This window comes from Palaemon carinicauda, chromosome 19 (assembly GCF_036898095.1).
Source record: "Palaemon carinicauda isolate YSFRI2023 chromosome 19, ASM3689809v2, whole genome shotgun sequence".
In the NCBI taxonomy this organism is placed as follows: Eukaryota; Metazoa; Arthropoda; class Malacostraca; order Decapoda; family Palaemonidae; genus Palaemon; species Palaemon carinicauda.
In genome coordinates this window covers 117,861,359-117,886,619 of record NC_090743.1, presented here as the reverse complement: position 1 = coordinate 117,886,619, position 25,261 = coordinate 117,861,359, and the positions used below count along the sequence as shown (strand labels likewise).

At 39.8% G+C, this 25,261-nt stretch overlaps 2 protein-coding genes and 1 long non-coding RNA gene across 4 annotated transcripts in view; 2 read left to right on the top strand and 1 right to left on the bottom strand.

Moving 5' to 3' along the window:
• Positions 1-9,343, bottom strand: part of gogo (golden goal) — a 55,470-nt gene extending 46,127 nt beyond the window's left edge. Inside the window, exon 1 of the mRNA XM_068394307.1 lies at positions 9,046-9,343. Within this exon, the coding sequence (XP_068250408.1) occupies positions 9,046-9,343 (298 nt within the window). The remainder of the gene's footprint in view (positions 1-9,045) is intronic.
• Positions 9,344-12,828: 3,485 nt separating this feature from the next.
• LOC137658772 (uncharacterized) overlaps positions 12,829-25,261 on the top strand; it is a 54,253-nt gene continuing 41,820 nt past the window's right edge. The window contains exons 1-2 of one of the 2 annotated variants that reach the window (XR_011047425.1): positions 19,115-19,614; positions 19,865-21,130. This is a non-coding gene — a long non-coding RNA (uncharacterized lncRNA). Of the gene's footprint in view, positions 13,060-19,114; positions 19,615-19,864; positions 21,131-25,261 lie in introns of those variants that run through there. The other variant, XR_011047426.1, reaches the window with a different exon arrangement.
• Positions 16,766-19,065, top strand: LOC137658361 (uncharacterized). Its single transcript, XM_068393034.1, has 2 exons — positions 16,766-18,340; positions 18,541-19,065. Exons 1-2 carry the CDS (start codon positions 18,095-18,097, stop codon positions 18,877-18,879), a joined length of 585 nt encoding a protein of 194 aa, XP_068249135.1. The 5' UTR covers positions 16,766-18,094; the 3' UTR covers positions 18,880-19,065.

The window sequence follows — 25,261 nt, the reverse complement described above, 5'->3', positions numbered from 1 at the left end:
TTTTTGGGCTCAAGCCATGACGTCCTAATGGAAGGTTCCTTTAGTAGCTTCCGAAGGGTATATATGACTACAGTGATATTCCCAGAGAATCAAACCAAAGGTTTCACAGAATTCTAACTTCTGGCGCGAGTACCTTTAAGATTACTCTCAAGGGTATCGTATATCTTCAGGGGACGTATTCTTGACACGCCACATGGCAATCTGCACCCCGAATAGCCTTTACGCCTCTAGGCTCTAGGGGGGAAAACGTGGCAGAATAGAAGGGTAACCGCAACAAAGATTACCCTGGTTCCCCTACTACAATCTTATCAAAACCGCGCCAACTCCCTCTGGCGGTCATTCCTTTGTCTGTAGCGACTCGCTACGGTGGTGTTCCCTGTCGATCTGACATTTCCGATCGATTTCTGGGAATCTTTATGCTTCTACGGCTTCTTTCTCCATCTAGAAAGTTGATTATTGAGTCTATGCAATATGTATTTAGTTCCAGCCTCGCAATGAAATTGTGTATTTCTTGTGTGTGGATCTTCGCCGATCGCCGGTGTCGCCATGACGCTGTCGTTCTTTGTACATGTGCTATTTAGTTGGCAGAACGACATTCCGGTGTAAATAGCTTATTCATTGTTATGAAAGCTATTTAGGCATTATATATTGTAAAGATATCTATAAGCATATTTTTCCCTTTCCGTGGCGATCGTATGTCAGAGTTTTGCTAATTTAGGTAACAGAAATCTCTTCATGTCTGGGTAACATAACCTAGACAACATATACTTTCGTCATTTCCCCGGTTACCCTTGTGTATTGGTTATCATTCCTGGAGATCAATATCTCCTGTAATTATATTAACCATCATCAATCTCTAGAGATTTATGGGTAATCTCTTCCCTCTGAGAGTAGCCTTAGGCTACAACTCTCTGCGTCGGCCTTGAATTTCGAATTCAGGCATGACTAGCCTAGAGTTTTCTGTCTCATCCCTTAACGGCCGTCGGCAAGTTTTGGGATTCGTTCAGAACCTCAGAGTATTTAGTCCTTGTCGGCAGTCGGTCGGCGGGGTGATTGCATTCCCTTGCCGTCGGAACTACCGGCATAGGAGGCTAGCCCTCCCCAGACTACACCTGAAGTGGTCGAATGTTACCGCCACCTTCTCCCTGTGGTCTAGTAGACTAGTCCTATGCTCGCCGACCCTAGGCTATAGAGTCGTATACTCTTGTGGCCTAGGATAGCACCGGCATTGGAACTCTGTTTCTCCCTTGTTGAGAGGAAGGCATGAGCTGCCGTCCCCTTAACTGTATTAGCACCTCCTAAGCTGGAGAATAAATGATTCTCCTGCCGCTTGTGGTCGTGCCGGTACTGAAACAGAGTTTCTTCAAGGTGTGTAGATCCGGCAACATTGCCGGTCCCTCCTATACCTCATATAGGACCCTTTCCCCTCCCCTCTCTGTTCTTTTACGATGGCCGAGCCATTATCTTTCCTGTGCTGGAGTCCTGCAACCTTACCATTGCAGGTGGGTTGCCGGAGCCTCCCAGACCCCCCCCCCCCCTTCCTCAGCTGTCAACTGTCGGCGACTGCCAACGGCCATGATGGCTGTCGGCGACTGCCGGCTTGCAGCGGCTGTGGATGGGAGGCCCCTTTTTGTCACCAAGGTTCTCCAGTTCTCCCTTGAACTGCTAGCCACAGTTTCTGTTGTCAGCGTATTGTTCTGGCCGGCAGAAGACCGGCACAGATAGATACTGACTCAGTAGGTAGCATGCCGACTGTACTCTTGCTGCCGGCCTACAGTAGTAAGCCGGCAATAGTACTGTGGCTAAATGGAAGTGACCTTCTTTTCGGAGAAAGGCAGTAAAATTAGACTTTTACATCTATTATTACTGTATACATATACAGTAATAGATAGCCTTCACTCCATGATTCTCTCTCTCTCTCTCTCTCTCTCTCTCTCTCTCTCTCTCTCTCTCTCTCTCTCTCTCTCTCTCTCTCTCTCTCTCTCTCTCTTTCTAGCTTGCTAGATGCTCCGACACTAGCTAGCTAATCCGGCAATATGCCGGCTGAACTACAGTATATGTCTATACAGGTAATCAGTATAATTGCAGTATATTATATACAGTAGATGGATAACTATCGTATATATTATACTAGTACATAGTTATTTCCAATATATCTTGGGTATCCCTGCCCAGATATTTGCTGAACCCAATCCTATATTGATGGATTAATATTTCATCAATATTCTGATTTGAAATCAGTTTCCATTTACCCTGCAATATTGAATTTCGTAAAGGGCTGGTGGTGTGACACCCCTAACTCCTATAGGGGAGAGCCCTTATCCCTGAGTTTCCCTGATCAAGAAACTCCCTGATTTAATATTGTACGGGAGGTTACAGAAAATAGATTGGTTGGGATGCATAAGTATATGTCTTTTATTTTCTGCCGGCTGAACTACGGTATAGGTCTATACAGGTAGTCAGTATATTTGCGGTATAGTAAATACGGCAGATGAATAACTAACGTATAGATTATACTAGTAGTTATTTCCAATATATATTGGGTGTCCCTGTCTAGATATTTGCTGAACCCAATTCTATATTAATGGAATAATATTTCATCAATATTCTGATTCGAAATCAGTTTCTATTTGCCCTGCAATATTGAATTTCGTAAAGGGCCGGTGGTGTGACGCCTCTGACCCTTAAAGGGGAGAGCCCTTATCCCTGAGTTTCCCTTTCAACTTCCTGACTTAATATTGTAAGGGAGGTTGCAGCGAATAGATGGGCTGGGATACACAAATATATGTCTTTTAATTTCTAATAAACATATCTTGGATGCGAGCTTCTGCTGTTACCGCTCCTATTTCGAAAGAATGACATTCCTTCGATACTCTGTGTATCAGTCCTCCTTACCTCACAGCGTTAAGCATAGAAGGGGACAGTGCATGTACACTTCCTTACACCTAGGTGTTCGAGCCCCCTTTTCTTCAGGGAATTCCCCGGTTGGAGGAATTTCCTTAAGACTGAGGAGAAGTAACAGCATTGGCTCACAGGGGATACACGGGTATGTGTCTCCCACTATCTCTTTTAGCTTTCTGTCCTAAGCTATTTTGTCAAAAGACAATTTTGCAAATTGCTTATCGATGCGATAATCAATTGAATACTCCTTTCTGTTCTCCCTTCCTTACAGGAGGGACACCAGATGATGCATTGCAGTCTTCTGCAGTTATAAAGATGAGTATTTTCACGGACATAATATATGCAGGTTCCCCCAGCAATATTATTTCCAAAATCCCCAATCTACAAGACGGCAGTCTAGAGCTGTCGAACTGTGGTTGGTTTCGTTTCGAAAGTTATCTCTTAAATGCGGTTTACCTGCGAACTCGTAAAATGAGAAAACTCTACGGGAATTGGACCGAAAAATTCACTTTCTCATTACTAAAAATGCTGGTTTTGTGCTCCTTTTAAAGGTTTTTAAGGTCTTAACCCCACCCATCCCTGCCTCTCAAGCTGAGGTTGCAGACACTAACGGCATTGGTAAGTCTGAGCGGGACTCGAACCCCCGACTGACAAACACCGGACAGAGACTCCACATTCAAGCCACACCTTGTAGTGAAATCAACGACAGCATTCATTGTTTCACTGTCACATCTGACTCCGCCGCCAAGAGCCGGCAGTGTGTGCCCTTGGTCACCACCCAGTCAATAGCTGAGTTGGTATACCTTCAATCGACAGCCCGCCGATTACCGGCGGTCTGCCGACAGCCCGAAGAGTCGCCTCTGGTTCAGAGATCCGCTGACTATGCGTATAGTTTTCACCACTACCCAGTCACATTGAATACCGGCTAGGATGGTGCGACGTCTGTCAGCGACCCGCTGACAGCCGACAAGTCACTGATATGTCGAAGACCTGCTAGCCATATCGGTACTGAAGTACTGTGCCAGTTAACTTACCCCCAAGCACTAGCCTTGACAGTAACATGCCAGTTGTATAGGGGTATACAATACCCTGTACACCTGCAGTTTAGGACCATATCGCAGACAGAAATCCTTGGTACATAACCGTACAATAGAATGGTTTTCCAGTACGTTGTGCTTCTAAGCACAACCCCTTGCTGAGACCTACCTGATTTGGGGGATCCACTCCCCCCCCTCTTTTTTCCTTACGCTGATGCTTCATCAGCCTCTTGATTCTCATTATTAATTCCCTGGATGTAGGGAGCTACTCTAGCCTTATGGACTAGAATCTTCCATCGGCCTCTTCTTGAAAGGGGATGCCCTAGAATCAATAATTAGGAAGACCGCGGCAGTTGGCTGGAAGGATTTACACGTCTGTGTCTCCTCTTTTCCAGCATACTTATCCTAAGCTTTATACAATAGAAAGGAATCTTCTATTACAGTGAAACACTGAAGAGCTGATATAGGCAAACAGTCAGGTATGGCCTGAAAGGAGAACGGAAGGGTTTCTTAGTTCTCCCTAGGATGTTAAACGGCATCCAACAGTTACAATGGCCGTTGTTCCACAGACAGTCAGATTTATACACCTTCGGATCAAGCGAAGCAAACAGACGCTTCTGGTAGGAGGGAAGTTCCTCCTGGATCATCGGAGCACAGCTTTTTGGAGCTGAATGACGAAAGAGGGAGGAGTTTTCCATCTGTTCCCCCACTTCGTCATAGCGTTTCGCTAGACCATCTGCTTGCGAGAGCGAGCAGTTTTTGTCAGTCTCGCTGCAGCGCAAGCACTTGGCCCCCATCACATCTGACCCTAGGCGAGCTAGCCTAGCTAGAGCGGCCCAACCGCCTCCACCTCCTTCCAGAGTTTCAAGTTATGAAGATTACCGTCAAGTCTAAGGATCCTAAGATCATGGATCCAACCCGGGAGAGGATGGGAGAGACTCAGGTCACAGCCGCAAGGTTGGTTAGGGAAAGTGAGTTGGCTTCTTTCCGAAAGTTGGAATCCTTTAACCTTCGCCCGGTCTCTCGTTCGGAGAGCTGGAAGCCAGTGAGGATCGACGACCGGGAGTATCCTTCATCTCCATTGAAGGATACTTCTCTGAGTTGGTTCTGGGGGTACTAAACTGGCAGAATCAACTAAGGGTGAGGAATCCTCTCTTTTGGACGAATTTGATGTTCAACCGAGAGGGGAAAGACATGAAGACACTACCTAAGAACTGGCGTTCTATAGGTGAACGTCAGGTTCAAGGGGGAACAGTCTTCAGTCGCGGCCGCTAATGTAAGACTTGGGCTTAGCGGCCTTCCCCCCAGAGCGCACTCGAATTCCAAAAGGTTTTCAATTGACGACCCTGACACTTCCTGAGCTACTGTGGGTGGTATCTCGGGAGAGGAAGAACCTTTCAAGGACAGTTCCGAGCACTCTGACGGGGTGCTCCCTGCTTCTGCCAGCCCGAATGTCACACCTTTGGAGCAGAAAGATTCAGGAAGGTTAACAAACTGGAAGAGCCTGATGACATCCCAACTGAGGGCAAGGATACAGTCCTGGACCCAGTTATCTGGTGTTCCTAAACCCTCCAGACCCAAGGTAGTCTTATCTTTGGGTAGGAGAGTTAAGGCGGCAAAGAAGAGAGCTTTGGCCCAAGTAGATGGCACCTCCCGCTTTCTTCATTCGGTGGACTCCGCTAGGTTACTTCCTCCTCCTTGCGTAAGGCAGAGGAAGTATTATGGGGTAGGAGACGACCCTTCCCCCTAACTGCTGGATCTGGCAATTGTATCGTTGACGCAAGATGCCTTTGGAGAAACTGACAACCCTCCCTGTTCAGTTTTCTGCTGCAGACGCTGCTAACATGGAGCGGGTTGCAAAGTGTGCTCTGCAATCAGCTTCATGGCTGGATTATTAGTTGGGCATGGTTGGCTATCTCGACAAGAACGAGGATTTCTCCACTCCTAAGAGGAGGGTGACCCTGTTCTTTCCTTCTCTCTTGTGCAAGAACACTGATTCTTGACTGAGAACGTGGTGAACCAATGGGTCAACTGTATCTTGAGGCGACGCGATGCAGTTGTCTCGAGATTCCTGAGGTAGGTCCCGAAGAGAGGCAATGAAGCTGCGCAACGCTCCAATGGATGGACCAGACTTGTTTGACGGGGAGGCCATTGAAAGCGTAGCGGACCAATGGAGGAGGGTGAGCCAAGAGACACTCCTCCAGCGGGTTTCCGCCTCTTGTTCCTTCCAGCAGGCTCCTCCAAGGTAGAGACAAGTCTCCTTCAAACTGGCCGGAAGCAGAATGCCCCAAAGAAGAAAGACGGAAAGCCTTCCTTTTGTTCCAAGGGACGCAAAGGTAAAGGCAAGAAATCCTAGCGAGGTCAACCACGCTAGGGAGGGCAATCCCCCGACCAGTCCACCGGGGGATGGCAGAGGTGGATGAATTACAGACTTCCGTATTAAGGAAGGGATATATCGTCCCTTTCATTGTCTCTCCCCCTTCACTGACACAGTCCATCTGTGACAAGGTCTTATGCCAAGGGATCGGAAAAGGACCAGGCCCTACGGGCTGAAGTCAGGACCATGCTAGAGAAGCACGCTCTCCAGGAGGTCCCGGGAGGGTTAAAGTTAAAGGTTAAAGGTGTCTGGTTTCAGTTCCAGTTCCATCAGAATAGATGCTCACCAGAACGTCAGCCGGGCAAGCCCAACCCCCCACTGTGGTCCCCAGGCTTTTACAGTCACTTATTTCTTGTAGAAAAGGCATCTGGGGGCTGGAGACTTGTAATAGACCTCTCGGCTCTAAACGCGTTTGTCCTATTAACTCCGTTCAAATGAAGACGTTACTAACGGTCAGACAGGCTGTCAGACCAAACGACTTCATGATCTCGGTGGACCTGAAAGACGTTTACTTCCAGATCCCAGTTCATCCATTCTCAAGGTAGTACCTGCACTTTACTATGGTGTAGTGGTTTGCGGACTGTGGCCAGAGGTAGCGCCTGAACTGCCTAGTGTCCGAATGCTGACCCCAACCAAACGTTCACTACACAACAAATATACAATGTTGGAATACCCAAAAACCTAAGTTACAGGTCAAGAGAATGGAGCACTGGGCACCACCCCTTGATTTATACTGGGAAAGGGGACCCAGCTAGAACCCGACTTCCCCCTTTGCTTCTCTTGCCTTTAGCTTGCTGATCATAAGTAAAAATATAAGAACATTAGGTGAACGGGACCAATTGCTTGTACTGATAACCGGACAGTGTGGGAAAATAAATTATACAGTAATACCTTGGTACTCGACCATAATCCGTTCGGGATCAGTGTTCGACCACCGATTTGTTCGAGTACCGAAACCTTTTTTCCCATAAGAAATAATGGTATTTTTTTTTATACGTTCATACGCATTCCAAAATGCCCAAAATATTAATAAAACGTGTACCTAAACTACAATAATTTAAATGTGTATGAAATTGGTCGGAAAACCCTATAAAACAATTTTAAATCATTTACTGTACCTTTGAGCAGCGGTTCGATGGCATACAGGAATGGATGTGGAGAGGATGGGAGGGGGAGGTTACTGCTAGGAAGGAGAGTCCCCTTCCATGAAGTGGCTAGGTAGTTCTCCTTCAGGGGTTTTTTCTCTCTGGTAAAAGTTCGGGCAAATCTTCTTCAGGGGTTTTTTCTCCTCTTTGGAGGGGAATCTGACTGGGATATAGCAGCTCTTTTCTTTTATGAAAAACATGTTAATTGTCAGCTGCTTCTTTCTCTTCTGCACTATTCTTCTAAAGTGAGACATAACATTATCATTAGTGATGTTCACCGCCCAGTTTGCTATTGCTGTTTCTGGGTGATATTTTTCCACAAAAGCCTGCAACTCTCCCCACTTCGAACACGTCATTTATCACTGAACTCGGAACCTCCTCTCTTACATCTTCATCTTCTGAGGATTCCAGCTCCCCAATCAAATCCTGCTGCTGTTGTTGTTGTTGCAGGTGCAACAATTCTTCAACGGTCAACTCAGAAGTGGCTATCAACAACTTCATCAAAATCTTCCCTGTTGACCTCAAGCCCCATACTCCTGCCCATGCCAACAATTTCATCGACAAGTGTCCTCAGAAATAACAGTAGCAGTGCTTGAACCAGCTTCTGATCGGAGACCCTCAAATTCCCTCTGTTACACATGATGGCCACAGCTTTCGCCAGGCAGAGTTCAATGTCTTAAAGGTCACACCACGCCAAGCTTGGTCAATCATGTTCACACAGTTGAGGATGCTGAAGTGATCCTTCCAGAATTCTTTTAAGGTCAACTGTGTATCACTAGTCACTTCAAAACACTTTCGGAAAAGGGTCTTGGTATACAGTTTTTTAAAGTTTGAAATGACCTGTTGGTCCATGGGCTGGAGTATGGGAGTAGTATTGGGGGGCAGGAATTTAATCTTGATAAAACTGTACTCTTCTTTTAAGTCTTCCTCTAGACCTGGAGGGTGTGCAGGAGCATTGTCCATCACCAGAAGATAGTTCAATGGCACGTTCTTTTCAGTCAGGTATGCCTTAACCTGGGGGGCAAACAATTCGTTGATCCATTCACTAAAGAATTGTCGTGACCCAAGATTTAGTGTTACTGCACCACATAACTGATAAGTGCACTTTTCAAGATATTTTTTCTTTTGAAGACCCGAGGGTTGTCCGAATGGTACACTAAAAAGGGTTTAATCTTGCAATCGCCACTAGCATTGGCACACAGCAGCAACGTCGGTCTATTTTTCATTGGCTTTTGACCTGGCATCTTCATCTCGTCCTTGGTAATGTAGGTATTGTCCGTCATTTTCTTCCAAAATAACCCGGTTTCATCGCAATTGAAGACTTGCTGCGGGATAAAATTTTGTTCCTTAATGTATTGGTTGAATTTGCCAACTTATTTTTCAGCCGCCGCCTGATCCGAACTGGCGGCCTCCCCATGCCTAGTCACTGGGTGAATACCAGTTCTGTTCCGGAATTTCTCGAACCAGTCCCTGCTTGCTTTAAAAGTAAATGACTAATCACTTTCACTAGTACTGGCACTTTTCTTCACCAATTCTTCATAAATATGAAGTTTTCTCGCAAATGAAAGCTTCACTTATACTGTACTTTCCCCAGCCAACTGCTTTTCTTTGATAAATTTAAGGAGCAACTTTTCCAATTCCTCAATTACTTGTGGCTTTTGCTTACTAATTACTGTCACTCCCTGTGCAACATTAGTTTTCTTTATCACTTCCTTATTTTTAAAAAAGGTCGAAATGGTAGACTTCGCCATGTCATACTGTAAGGCTAGTTCAGACACTCGTACACCATTCTTGTATTTCGCAATGATTTCCTTCAACTCGATCGTTGTTCTCGCTTTTTTCCTCTTATCCTTCCCCTTATCACTAATTTTCTTGGGGCCCATTATTATTGGCAAAAAAAAGCAATAAAACGCACTAAATCACAATAAATTCTCAACACGTGTTGTTGGACTGACGATCTCAATACTACCTGACCAGGCGAGAGTAGCCTAGGTGGCCGTTCGTCTCACTCGGCCACGCGTTCGGCTGTGTTCAAGTTCCGATTTTTTGTTTGAACACCACAGCAAAAATTACTCTAATTTTTTGGTCGAACGCTGATTTGTTCGAATTTAGTCGTTCGACTACCGAGGTATCACTGTAAATAACTTAGAAAGATTAAAAAAAAAAACCAGTGGCTGAGAAGGGGACATCATGGGGGAAAGGTTTGAAATGAAAATGCTGTATTCATAAAAACAAGCAAAAAAATATTTATTTGTAAACAAAAAAAACCTGTTAGGATTACATTAACATTGTTTGGTCAAATTCCAGTAAGCATTTAATGGAAACATTAGCATCCCTTTACACTCCAGCCTCACAATAAAAAAAAAAAAAAAAAAAAAAAACTAAGAACTATTCACATGTGGGACACTTATAAAGTGTTCCAATACAGTACAAGTATAAACAAAGGCACACCCAACCGTGTATCAATTTGGGCAAATACCTGTAGCTTACCTCACGATCAAATGGTTCATAAAACAAGGATTGCAATTCATGTGGCAAAGCTAGAAGATCCTGGCAAACTTGCTTGTAACTATCTTACCCCAGGCTGACTAACAACATACAGTACTCAGGTGGATTATGCATATTTATTCCCGACTATGACAGAAACAAACTTCAAGCTTAACGAAGAACCCCGTAACACTGTGGTTCATAATCTGCATGAACAATCTATAATCTGCATGAACAATCCACTGGGTTTAGGAATTGAACACACTTAAAAAGTTTGTCTATCTCTACAAAAAAGAACTGTTCTATGCCACTTTATGTTCACTTGGTTCTGGGGGGCAAGTATTTGAAAAAACTGTCCATAAACCCTGTGTCAACATATTACCACCTAGATCGGTTATAAAACTTATCTATAGTCAATTTCTTTTAGCCATGCAGATTTGCACCGACTCGCAGCGGTGCCCTTTTAGCTCGGAAAAGTTTCCTGGTCGCTGATTGGTTAGAATTATCTCTTCCAACCAATCAGCGATCAGAAAACTTTTCCGAGCTAAAAGGGCACCGCTGCGAGTCGGTGCAAATCTGCATCGCTAAATGAAATTGACTATAGTTTCATTGGCTCCTAATTTCGAATGAAGTTACCATGTAGCAGGGCAGAAATATTTACAATACAAATCTTCGTTAACTATCCTTTTGACAACGTCTTTCTTATATACGTACAATACCCTTGAATAGTCTAGATTTCTCTGAAGAATAACCTAATCCTCTCTCCCTACTGCATGTAGGGGGCTGCTGTCAATATCTGTAAAGAAGATAACGGATTAAAGCATTTTTATGGGGGTACAGAGGGATATATGAAATTTAAAAAAATAGTATGTTTCATAATATACAACCCACTAAGCTTTCTTAGATACAAACCATTTTCTTTTATTCCAATGGATGATCAGATATACCAATTCAGTGCTGTGTTTCGGCCTGTCCACAGCTCCCCAGGTGTCCACAAGTCTCTACTCTAATGTCCATGTGGGCACACAGCATGGCATTCGTCTTTTTCGATATCTAAACAATTGGCTAGTTCTCGCAGACTCGGAGACCCTTCTCCTCCATCGAGAAAAACTTCTGGCCTTCTGTCAGGATCTGGGGATCCTGATAAATTGCAACAAGTCTCATTTGGTATACTGTATCTAGGGATGAGAAAAGAGACCACACAAGGCCAAGTCTTTCCGTCCGAAGACAGAGCAAAGAGACAAAGAAGTAGCCCAGGACTTCCTCGCAAGAGGCGAACTGCCAGCATATCGACGGCAGAAACTGCTAGGGCACCTGACTTCTCTCAAAGTTGGTCCCCCAGGGCCGTCTCCGCATTCGGTCACTTCAGTGGCAGCTGAAGACCTTTTGGTCTCGGCACGCAGACCCACTGGACACACTGGTGCTGATGAGAATCTAGCAAAAGAGACGCCTGAACTGGTGGGTGTTAGACACCAACCTGCTCAATGGAGTAAATCTTCTCTGCTTTTGCAGCAACGGATATAATACCAAGTACATTATTGATTGTAATGAATTTGTTCTTACTAATAGTTTTACTTTTTCCTTAGAACTTCCAAGTAAATGAAATGAAGGTGATTTTATACAAAGTTTTGCCTAGACATGCTGCTCAAAACCTGAACCATTAAGTTTGTTTCGTCACTGATCATAACGAACAAAAGAACTTATTTACGCATCCAAGTGTTAAGTAATGTTATTACAAATATTTTACTTACTGTATCCATAGAAATTCCTACTCGTAGCAGAACAGGAAAACATTTTTTTTAGTCCACATAAACAAACTTAAAGTACCACTAATGACAGTATAATAATTCATGAAAATTCTAAATTTACGAAGGATAATTGTACTTTCCATTTCTAAAATACCAGTATTTATACTTCTTTCAAGTCGGTTTGATTTCATAACTTGTACCCACATGAATTTGGAACCACCAGAAAAAGCGAAGAATGTACTAGATTAGTTTTATGTTGCATTATGGAACAATTGTTCTTGCTATAACATTCGATGTGACAAAAGATGGTGCAAGATTGGAGAAAGTAATAATTTGAATCATGATGGACATTTAAAGAAAAATTATGCTAATTTAAAGTCTTTAACACTCCCATTAAAATTATAGAAAAGTTATACACGTTGCGGAGAATGTAACCACAACTCGATCTTTACATTTACTCACCTTAACTTGCACAGCTAAAACCTTATTTCATTGTTGAGATCGAATTTGTGCTTATAGGCTATTTATAATAAAATTTGTCTATAAAATGTAAGGTAAATATGGTTTGCTAAAATTTATTATGTTACCGTACCTATGCCTAAGATAGCCTACCAATACTTGTAAAGAGTTTTGATATGTATTATGGTGCCTGACTCTCAGACTTTGAATGGTTTCAGAGACAGAAAATCCAAATTTCATAAAAGGGCAATCGCAAAATCCAAATAAACATTTTGTGACCCTACTGTTGTACTGCCTATGTTAGAGTAACTTTTTCTTAAAACTTTTTAAATGTTACTTTGTTTTTGTACAGTTGATAGTTTTTGTTCTTAATCATTGTTGTGAAAGATGAATTGCTGAACCTTCCCATTTTCTCGTATTATCATAAAACAAATTTGCAGTTGCAAAGAACTGTTAGTCTTGACACTTGTGTGCTTCTTAATTTTGCTTTTGATCGTTTTGCTTTATACTAAAGTTGATATTGAAAACCAAAAGCAGAAAAGAAATTTAAATTCTCCATTCAAATTGTTAAACTATTAAACTTGAAGCTTAATTTCAAATTTGTACCTTTTTTTTTTTTTGAGATTGTAACTAATTGAGAGTATTCTCAGGTCTTGGCTTGCTTTGAAGGTGCCTGATTACTGTATGGCAACATACTATAACTGCTTTTGGTGTGGTCTTTGATTTGAATCTGGGCCATATAGGCCAGCACTGAGAGGACATGCATCACAGAAGTATGGCAAGATGAGAACCCTCCCCCCCCCCAGGTTGGACTGGGGTTTAAAATTTGAGGTTGGACAGTAAAATAGATGTTATTGTGGAGGAAGGTTGTGAACGAGACAAAAAGGTGCAGCCAGGCCCCAAAGGCAAGTTGCAGACTTTCTAGTTTAAAGTGCATCGGGTGAAGATGTACACGGCAGCGCTATCCAGTGAGAAGCAGAAGATTCTACCTGTTTAATTATATAAGGTACAGTAGTGTTATCTTTAAATCCATGTTTTTTTTCAATAAATAGTAAAAATATCACTGCTTTATAAGGTTTAGAAACTCAAATTTTACCCATTTGCATTTGGACTTTCTGCTTATGTACTTGTTCACTGTAGGACTTGAAAAAATTTTAAAAGACTGCCAATCGCCTTACCAAACTTAAGCACATATACAAAGCCTCAAATTATCTAATTCCAATGAAATTAAGCTGAAAATGGCACTTGGCTACCTAGTCTTTGAGTAAAATAATGAATTTATTCCAATGTAAGAATGCCATATTAGCCTACATTGGTTTAATTGAAATATTCAGTTGAACCGATTAAAGGTTTTCTGGGTCGATCTGTGACGGCTGGTGAAAAGGGTCCTTCTTTACACTTTTCTAATATAAATCTTCGAAATATACTAGAGAAAGATAAAAGCATGGAATGCAGAGGTTACAACCCTCGCGCGAACACCTTGTTGGTGTCGTGTATTTAACAAGGGCGTGTGTAAACCACTATTCACAGGCTGTCTTCCATTTAGATAATCCCTAAATCAAAGGGGAGGGCCGTGACAGGCCCTAGAGAATACAATTGGACTACCCCACCGACACCTACTACTCGCGCTCTCCAGGTCATCCTTCTATTAGGGTATACTGGATGTGCCCTTTTATTGACTTGCGTAAATTGAGTTTCTTCTAGTTGGTCAGTAATAGATATTCTAATTTGAACCTGTAATTGTTTATGTAAGAATTTAATTATACTTAAACTGCCTGTACTAAAACATTGCCCATGCATTGTCCAGAGGAACTTTATCTCGAGTAAGAAAGACTCTTTGCTGTCCGGTTAGGCAAGTGGAGTTGGTAGGCCAGAGGGTCCCACATAATGACGCTTGTTTCAAGCTTGGCTAAATATAAATATTGTTTTTACTTGTGCCAGTAGTATTTATAGTTCTTTTTTGGTTGATAAAGTTGAGATACCTTGACTGCTAAAGTTAAACTATGCCTTTTCATAAAGTCTCGTTAAACTATGCCTTTTCCTAAAGTCTCGTTAAACTATGCCTTTTCCTAAAGTCTCGTTAAACTATGCCTTTTCCTAAAGTCTCGTTAAACTATGCCTTTTCCTAAAGTCTCGTTAAACTATGCCTTTTCCTAAAGTCTCGTTAAACTATGCCTTTTCCTAAAGTCTCGTTAAACTATGCCTTTTCCTAAAGTCTCGTTAAACTATGCCTTTTCATAAAGTCTCGTTAAACTATGCCTTTTCATAAAGTCTCGTTAAACTATGCCTTTTCATAAAGTCTTGTTAAGTTCTATTGTCTAATATTACTAATCACTTGAAAACTTTGGAATATTTGTGTATGTAATGATGGTTGTGTTGCAGTTGAGTTGACAGTAGAGGATTTTGTATTTTGTTCTTAACTAGTTTGCATAGTGGTAAATATTTATATTCTGAAGCAGGGCTACTGGTAAGTTTAAAGTGTTATAGTAGAATATCACGTTAATGGTAGATAATCTGTCTTTAACAGGCTTTAGCTATATTGTTTGAAACAAAATAAGTATATTAGCTGATAGAATTTTCATACTGTGCGATCAATGTTTGAACCCCTTAAACAATAACAATCCAAAATATTATGCAGAGGGGAAACTTGAATAATACTATAAAACTTTTTACTCTCTCACCCAATATTAGCTATTCTCTTTGTTGGTTTCATAGTAATGGCATTGACCAAATTCAGTCTTTAGATAGCTCGTAAATTATGGCGCTACTTTTGAGCTTTGTAAAACGTACTGTGCTTGTAATATGTAAGTACTGTACGTTTCCTATTAATCAAAAAGACTAGCAATGATTTATATTCCCCTATATATAAAGGTTTATATGAGCACGAATTCCCATCATAGTAAAGTGGTTATTTAAATTCTGTGCCATACAGTATCGTGACTAAAGAGAATGGGATATAACAACTTAACCAGCAAGACATTATGCTAAGGCTACAACTTCCAAGCAAAGGTGTGATTGGCTTTTTGTGATAGTTATTCTATTATTCAATCAATTTAATCTACTGTATTTTTGTGATGAATTATAAATACTCTTCAAGGATATTAATTCTTGCTAGAATAAGTTTTAAACTGACAGGTTTAATAATTTCACTACTGTATTGCCAATACATAAATTATGTCGATAACGTTCTGTAGGATCAAATAAGGTAAAAAAATTTTATTTAATCCTCTATAGTAATACTCCTTTACGCTAATTCAGCCTAAATCTGGCAAAGAATTTACATCGCTTAAAGTATTTGATACAATAATAGAATCTGCGTTTCGTCATTTTTCCCACCCTTACGTCGGTTTATTGGTTTCTACATGGTAAAATAAGTGTTGTACTGTACATTGCTGTACTTCATATTGAAGCCTACCAATGTACTGTATTGATATTTAGTTAAAATGTAAAAGTAGGTAATGTCACTTTGATAAGGTGAAAATACAGTCTGCATTTGTACATCAAAAACCACATTACATGAGGTCTTAGAGCCAATTATCGATATAGGTCGAGGTAATACTGTATAGTAGTCGAGTGGCGGGAGTCACGTGAAGGACAAGGCGCTATTGTACAAAATGTTGTTTAAGAAGCCCTGCAAGTGACGGAAAAAGTAAATTTTTTCTTACAAAAGTCACGACCACTTCATTAAAGGAGATTTTTGTAGTAATTCAGTTTTTAAGGTTATTTAATCTATTTGCATTTTTGAGAGATTTGTGCTGAGATTTTGAAAGCAATTTTTACCACCTCCAACAAAGTTGGAAGGAGGTTATGTTTTACCTCGTTTGTGTGTTTGTGAACAGCTTCAAGGCCACAATTTTAATAGAACAATGAAACTTGCAGGGATTAACTTATGTATAATTCATAATTTTTCAAAATTAGGGTCAAAGGTAAAGGTCACGTTCAAGCAAAATGTCCAATTCACGTAATCAGCCGTAAGTTTGGACATCGTTGTCAGAGAGACTTCAAACTTGGTTTTTATTCAAGTGTGGGAAAATCTGCGCCAATTAATAAATGTTAAGGTCAAAAGTCAAGGTCGAGCTAAAGGTTGAGAAATAAGCTACCGCATCGGAGGTCTGCGCTCTACTGAGTGCCCCTCTATTTCTCTCATGTGTTTGGATGTTAATTACTGAAACAAAGTATTAAGTGAGCTGCACAGAACTGAACTTATAAGTAACCGAATCTGAAACTTCTTCCCAAATGAATTTTTTTCATTAGCTTATGGTTTATCCACACGAATGTTGTTACTTCAAAAAATACAAATTTCCTTTTTTTCTACATCTTGTGGAATTTCCTCAGTCCATTGATACACAGTTCCTGATTTATCATTGTCGTTAGGAAACCAATCGCCTTTTGCAAAAAGCTCTTGAGCTCTCTTCCAACAGCAAAATGTGGTGAAGGTGTAATTGCCGTTTTGTTTTGAAAGGCAACTTTTTATTCATTAGCATACATAGCTCCCAATCAAGTAGAGAAACTGCATTTATTACATTTACAAGATTTACTTTACAGGGTACTAAAAAGAAAAAAAGTTTTACCAATTAATTTTTACTTCTTAAAACAGGGCGAGGCAAAATATAGTATATTACTTTTTTGCATTTGAATATTTTGTTCTACAGGATATAAAAAATTGTCCTTTACGAGAATTATGAGATAACATTTAACAAAGAGTCGAGATGAATGCAAGTAACCTTGTTCTGTTATCAGTGAGAGGAGGAAAGATAAAAGACAACATTAGTGTAAAAGTGTCAAGTATGTGCGGTACAAAAGTAGGATTTCGTGGAAGCTGGTACAACATCAGTTCCTGGCAGGTTGAGGGTGGGCTGCTACCACTTGCCAAGTAGGGGAAACCTCCCTTTGACTAAGGTCACAGTATAAGTACTCGGATGTTGCTGGCACACTCACAAGCAAGTCATCTGTCAAATATGACTAGAGCTACTTAGGAGTTACCTGGTAACTGTAAATCTAGTTGAGCTTATTTCACCAGATTCTCTTTTAAAATTTTTTTAGATATAACCAATAGTCTTAACATCAATGAAACTTTAGAGATGGCTAAACGATACAATGGAGAAAATTGAAAAGCCACACGCAGAAAATGAAGAGTTACACAGCCAATAGCACAGGCCTAGACTCCAGTGCCATCCTATCATAATCACCACCACCATAATTATTATTTATTATTTTTATTTATATATTATTATTATTTTTATTATTTTAATGTGATACGTTGTTATTGTCTCTTGTAGAATCCGCACACAACGTGTGGCTGAATGATTGACCTGATTGCAGTATTGTCTTCCGTTCGTAAAGTAAAAGTAAAATAGAAAGGTAGAATTAACTGTGTTTCTAATAGCAAAGATAACTTGTCACCTCTCTTATTTACTTTATTTTATTTAATTTATTTTTCCTCACTGAAAAAACCCTATGGGAGACTAGAATTACTGTATGTAGGTAGCGTTGACTCTAGTCTAAACTATGACTTGTTTTAATTTATTGCAAGTTTTGAAATAAAGATCCTTAATAACGTTTATTTTATACACAAAACATAAGCAACAATTAATTAATAACTTTGAAATCTTAACCCAAATGCATAAATTGTAATCATTAGACTATAGCGCTCTGCTTAAACTGTTCTCCATCTAGATGCCCTCTAAACCAAGTTTGAATCCCTCTATCCAGACCGCGCAAAGACCAGTCTCATTGACAAAAGGGTTTGTGTTACAGTAACATGTATAGTTTTTTGTATGGATTTTTTCTTCATAGGCTTTTTGTTAGGAAATTATGCTAATAATGTTTAAGGGAAATAGATTTTGATTACTGTACATTTATTGTTACTGTACTTAGGCATATGCTAGCCTACCAATACTGTACTTGAAAAGAAGATTGATTTCATAAGTTTTGTGGCACATGACTGATATTTTGAAGGACTTTGCAGTTACAGAATTAACCCTGGATCACAGTGTTTCCCAAAACACACTATTTTTTTTTTTCCCCCATTTTTCGTCTGTACCGGTTGCGGGTGATATCGACCAGCGAGACCTCGGTTCCGTGCGTACAGTAGTCGGGTCAGGAGGCATCTCGTCCCAGCTATCTTCCTTGTTTTATTTCGGAGATACCCTCGGGTCGAGAGCAACCCATCAAACCCAGGATCAAGTAAGTTGTCAAATATCAAAGTTTTTCCTTAATTATCGTATATGCAACAGTGTATAGGTGTGCATAAAAGAGGATTGTTGTAAAGTGTGCTTGAATGGCTTCTACACCATATGTGTGACCTGGGTGCGGGCTGAGAAGCCATATATTGCCATGTATCGTATTTTTCTGTGAATGCTAATTATCCTTTTTGCATTTTTCAGTTTTCATCAATTGTGGCAGTGTCAACACAGTGTTATGATCAAATCAAGTCTCTTCTACTCGAGCGAGAGAGTGGTGGTGATGATAATTTGGAAGTTGCCGACATCTCGGATGACGAGGTGTTAGATGTAGCCGAGTTGGAGGAAAGTGTGGTTGGGGAGGGTGAGTCAGGTGTTGATGCCGAGATAGTTCCCTTTACAAATATGGAGGGTGAAGGGGATTATGAGGGGCTAGTGCGTCAGGGTATGAGGCGGCGGCTAGTGCGTCGGGGTATGGGGGGGACGCCTAATGTGTCTGGGTATGATGATGGGGCTTGTGAGTCTGTGTTTACATCATCATAACCCCCATTGGTGTCGACCTCGCGTGCTTTAACCCCCTCCCTCAGGGGCGGCGGCTTGCCCCAGTGGAGGAGAGAAGTAGAAGAGGAGGAGGGGTGAATTCCAGCCAGCCAGGGGAGCGCCTTTACATCGTTTAGAGGAAGACAGGGTTCAAGGTCGTGATTATACCATACGGTACAAAGAGCCTAACCCAGCCCTTCCTCATGTTCACCCCCCCCCCCCCCCCCGCACACATCTGTTTCGAGTGCTAGGCGAGTGGTTGACATTTTCTTCTTTGTTCCTGGACGACGAAATCCAGCAGGAAATCGTCGTGCATTCCAATGTTAGTCTTGCTCTTCTCAGAAGTCAACATCATCTAAAGGGTAATGTTGCCCTCAAGGACATTGACTAGAGGGAGCTAAAGGGTTTCATTGCAATTCTGTTCGTGTCGGCAGTCAGAAATGACGACCACACTACATTAAAGGACATGTGGGACCTCGTGGAAGGGAATCTTTTGTATCGCTGTACAATGAGCGAGCGACGATTTGCCTTGCTGATGCGTGTGCTGCGTTTTGACGACACGACCACTAGAGCTGAGAGGATGAAAGAAGATCGCTTCGCCCCGATAAGGAATGTGTGGGTTGTGGCAAATTGTTGCCGCCTCTATAGCCCTGGGCCACATCTAACTGTAGATGAGCAGCTTGTGGCTTTCAGAGGACACTGCCCCTTCAAAATGTACATTCCGAACAAACCTGTCAAGTATGTATGTATTATTTTTTTTTCATTGTTTATTTGAGATATGTATCTGGTGAATGTTTTTGTAAAGTAATTTATATACTACTTTAATTTATATTTATTTATTTTGAACTTATCTTTTTACTTTTTTAGATTAGAATATTCTTTGACTTTTTTTTTTTTTTTTTTTTTTTTTTTTTTTTTTTTTTTTAATATATTAAAAGGTTGTGAATTGGCTTGAAAATGAAATCTTTATGAATTTTTTTTTGTACAGGGGATTGAGGTTGACCCATCGATACCTGTGCAAGTTTGTGAAATAACGATACCTCTCCAGGGATTTAAGAGGAATCACACAATCCGGTTATTCATGGGACCATACTGTACCTCATTGATAGTATCTACCAAGACTGACAGATGTGGGAAGCTAATAGATAATTCATCAAAAGTATTGAATAGCATTGGAAAGCTGCTTTGGGATAGCTAGTTTTGCACAATGAAAATAATTAAAGATACTGTTAACTATTTAAGGCCGTTAACTAGAAAATTGCAATTGGAGAGATAAGAAAAAATTCTGTTCTGTGGAATCCCAAAAATCAATCTTAATTTGTCTAGGAGATTCACACAGGTTTATTTGAACATAAAATTGTTCCCTTGGCTAATTGATATGAAAGGGACCACCCACACTTGAAAAATCACTTTGTAAAGTGTTTTGTACAAGAATTGTACACTTCATAACTTTCATAAAATTATTTGCATAAAATTATACAAAAAAGACTATGAAGATTTAATTGAAGGCAATATTAAGTTTTTAGTTAACTTTATATTTGTATTACAAATGGTTTAATTGTAAAATAAAAAAGTAAAATTGTGTAAATTGAAAGCAATCCATACTGTGTCATTTGCAGGACTGTAACTTCTTGCGATCTTTGATAACATGGTACAGTTATTTACAAGTTGGGAAACTAGCTCCATCTGTTGAAAAAGCGGTTGGTCTAGATAGGTGATTGCATTCCTGATTTTTTTCAGTAGTTTTCAGTAAACCATAATATGATAGATCTCTTAACATTGCTGAAAGTCTTACCGATAAGTAACAAACCTGGTTATCGGTTAAGAATTACTGTTCACCTGTAATCTCCAGTGTCTGATCCTGGAAGATTTTACTGGAAATAGGAGTAATTTTTTCTTCTTGGTCACTTAAGTAACATTTTTGTTTCCCAGGTAATTTTTGCTGGAAGCACCTGAGGATTATACCAAGGGACTTAGGGACGGGCACTGGAAACGATGCCCTTAAGTGCTAGTCTCAACAGACGAAAAGGTTGCATTCAATAATGTAGTAGAGATAAGAGTGTCTATTCAGGAAAGTGGAAGAAAGGAAGGCCTGAAGATTATGGAGAAGGCTACAAGGGAAAGGGTGATGATGGCTGAAATGATGGCAAAAACATTCCAGTCATGCTGATCGGTAATTCCTAGAGGGCACAGTGTGAGGGAGACAACTATCACACCTCAGGGGAAGTAAAGGGATTGACCAAGTCTGATAATGGTATGCCATAGTTTTGTCATTACTGTAATATAAATAATTTTTTTTTTTAAAGGTTATTGAATCCCAAATTAAGTTCATTGCCATTTTTTCTCCAAATGTAATATTTCGCCCATTGATCAAAAGTTCTTGTATGGTACGATACTCCCATTTTCCAAAACACACTCCTGGCCATATGTTTGAATATCTGGCTGGAGAATTAGGCAGAACAATGGGGAGGACATTTGAAGGTATATCAGAGAAGACTGTTGCCGTAAGATTTTCTTCCCTGTAGTGTAATGTGAAATTGTAGACACTTCCAAATACTTAGTCCACAAGTATTAAATGTTGCAGGCTGGTACCTGAGCTATCGACCATAGTCATGGACACGGTTGCTGGCCAAGGAACTACCTTTTGAGAACAGTCTGTTCCTTGTTGGGGAGTTGACCAGTAAGGCATTTTGCTTGGGAAACTGCTCAATTTTGTTAAATGAAAGGGGCTACCAAAGAGGGTTGCCCCAATAAAAGGTCTACTACTAGTTCCACCTTTCCTCCAAGAGATTACCAGCTAAAAATAGTGTTTGTTCAAGTTCAATTTATCCTCTCTTAATGGAGAGGACTTTTGAAATGACTACATGCAACTTTCATTTCGCCCCTATTATTCACAGGCACTTGCTGAATCTTTGTGCCTTGCGCTCTATGGCATGCATTCCTATGTTCTGTTCTGCTTTCCAGGGTCCTTTGTCAGAGGACAGTAACATTCCTCTCATCTTTCCTGATATTAAAGGAAAAAGTACATGGTTAATTCAGGAATAATTTACCACTCACAAATCTCTTATTAGGCCATATGCCTTTTTTATTTGTATTTTATATATTTTGTAATTTGATGGTGTGACTGATTGATTCATAAGACTCATTTAGAATTCTGTTTTCTCAGTTGGTAGCTAATTAGTTCCCAAATTATAGGAATCTCTGTCTGCTAAACTTTATATTAGATTTTTAATTCATTAAAACTCTTCTCATCTCCTGGGTAAAAAAAGAAAATCTACTTAAACACATCTGGTTATTTCCATTGTAAGGTTTACCTGATATAATAAAGGTTCATAAAAAATGGGGGCCGAAGTTTCATGGACGAGTATAAGTTGTCCAAAAATACTCAAATTTTCTTTGCCTGTTTCTTCAATTGTATTAGTATTGTGTAAGACTTATGTCTTTAAAAGGGCATTAAATTCATCCTCCTGAAGATAAAGCCTGGCTTTTAGCAATCTCCTACAACTTATCTCTCGGCTGCTCATTTTTTCCTGTTTGGTAACACCTTTCCAGGAAAGTTAAGAAAGATAAATGAAATTTGTGGTCCCTATATTTTAAGTAGGGAAGAGACCTGTGCCACAAGGAAGGCAATTCGGTACTGCAGTCGTACCTCCAAAGACTGCCATCTGGCCGTAGGCAAGCCTCCATCCTTGGCACTCGTCATCTGAAACAGACATGGGGAAGCTGGTACACCATGCCATCAACCTATATGTACCACCTATTTTTATATACTCTGGTACTGGTAACATGTTCAAGGTCAATAACAGCTGTTGCCTCACTTATTTTACTTACTGCCTTTCTTTAATTTAGTTTCTCTATACAATTACTTTATAGCAGAAATTCGGGTTTTTCCTGATTTCAGAAGTGCAGAATGAGCTCCCGCTCTTGGTCATAACAATGGACAAAATCCTCCAATATGAATCTTTGCCAGCAAAATCCTATTTGTATATATTAATACAAGATCTAAAGTTTGCGGGTTTTGTCAGTTTTGATAGTAAAACTGTCAAATATTTTTCCATTTGTTGATATTTTAATTTTATAAGACTGGAAATAGTGTCCCACTAATACACAAAGATATGACATTAGGGAATAGAGTAATAGCCAGCAGTAAGGTATAAGGAAAGGTGAATAATACCCAGCGGGAATGTAAAAGGTTAAGGTAGAAAATAATACTAAGAGTCGGATTCATTATGGAAACTACATAGTTTGTAACGTTACCAAGCATTTTGGAGAATGTGGGCTTGGGAAAGGAAGATTAGGATACAAGTCTCTTAAGTTTTATAAGTTGATTTAAATGATAAACCTATACAGTATAATTTGCATAGTTTTGTCTGTGTAAATCCCAGATACATTTACCTCCAGGAAGTGTTGTATAGTGCATTGACTATCAGCTTGTTAGTGAATGACGAATGCACACATGGTTCGTGTGGTAGTTAAGGAATATCCAAGGTCAAGTTTTTTCCCTTCACAGCTGAAAGAACCCTTAAGCTTATTTTCAGGAATATTGCTTGTAATAGCAGCTGACAGTTCAAGTAGTCTTGCCTGCTAAATATAGCTTATAGATTTTTTGAACTTTGTCCCTTATAACTAGTTTTGTATATGTTTACTTTTTATATACTGAGAATTTTAAGACCGTTCTATCATCAAGGATAAAGAGCTATGAATCTTTGTCATTTATGAAATGCAAAAATTAAAAACCTCTGTCTTAGGCATTTTGTATCCCTCCTTGTCTCTAGGAATAAACAAGAGCCTCCGAGAGGCTTCTAGTTTCTCAAGGTTAGTTTTTTGGAACTTCTATAGACATATATTGATGAGATAAAATCTTGACATTGGGTAATGTGTAAAATTTTGATTTAAAGGGCAACTATTTAGTTTGGGGATTATGGAAATTTTCTTTATTCCAACAGATGTGATATGCAATACTTGAAAAATTAATAGGTTTTCTTTTAAAGTTTTAAATGAATCTGTGTATAGCTGGGCAGTTCTGTTGCAGGATGCAAAAAAAAAAAAGAAAAAAAAAAAGGAAAGCCACCCTGGGCTTACAGACACTAAGCCAAACAATCTCATAGCATGGCACAAGAATTTGACAAACGGCATACGTACTGTCAATCTGACTGAACAGCCTAGTATGATAGGGTTCGTAGGTATCATCAAAAGAACATTTAAAAAATGTTTTTAAACAAAAATTGATCCTCTATAGTTATGTAATTCTTATTATCTAGGGTAAGCTATCGTACTATTGATGATACATTTTAAGTGATTTAACAGAGCAAGCTTTGCGTGTGTTAGAAAGATTCAATGAGAGAAGAATTTTATTTGAAATCTTGAAGTGATGGAAATGGACATTTTTTGTTGTGGAAATTTCTAACAGTTGTATGTAATTTTCTAACAGTTGTATGTAATTTTCTCACTGAAATGTTTTAGTTTATATAGAATAATTCATTGGATTTTAGCAAATCGGTGTATTGAAGAGAAACTGCAAGCTGCTGTAAAGATGACTACAGATCATTTATAAATGTTGCAAGTAGAGAATCATTTTGAATAATTTTTAATAAATGAGGAAATTCGGAAGAAAGTGTGGCTTGTTTATTGGAATGTATGTGCAACTTGAACTTCAATTGCTAGTCCCAATAGTAAACCTTTGAAGAAATAACTAACAGGTTTGAACTAATATCTAGCAGTGTAAACTCATTACTTGGCTTGTGCATCCGTTGTTATCCTTAGACCACCAACACTGGTGTAACATGTTATATTAATGGTATCTCGGAAACTCCTCTCCTTCCCACCAAACTCGGGTACCTTGTGAGATGAACTCCCTACTTCTATTGGTAATAAGTTTTAAATCTCTTCCAATCCCCTACACCTGGATGCTTCTATTTTATAGCACTGTAAATAGATTCATGGTGTATAGTGCAAGTGTTCTTGAAAAATTACTTTACTTTATAGTATTACATTTCTTTTAGCCCTTGACATTCACGGATTTTGGTCATAAGCAATACAGAACTGTTGAATAAATCTTGCCCATTCGCAGACTTTTAAACTGACCGTGATCTTTTACACCTGACCTTTTCACAGTTTCCCTCTCTGCACAGCACAGTACAGTGGAACCTCTACATACGAATTTAATCCGTTCCAGAACCAACTTCGGATGTAGAAAATGTTCGGATGTCGAAACGAATTTTCCCATAAGAATACATTGTAATTCATTTAATTCGTTCCTCAGCCTAAAAACCCATAATAAATCCTTAATAAATGGCTACACATAATTACACATAACAATAACATAATTGCATAATATGAAAGAAGCATGTAAAAAAAAGATAATTATAAAGAAATAATGAATAAA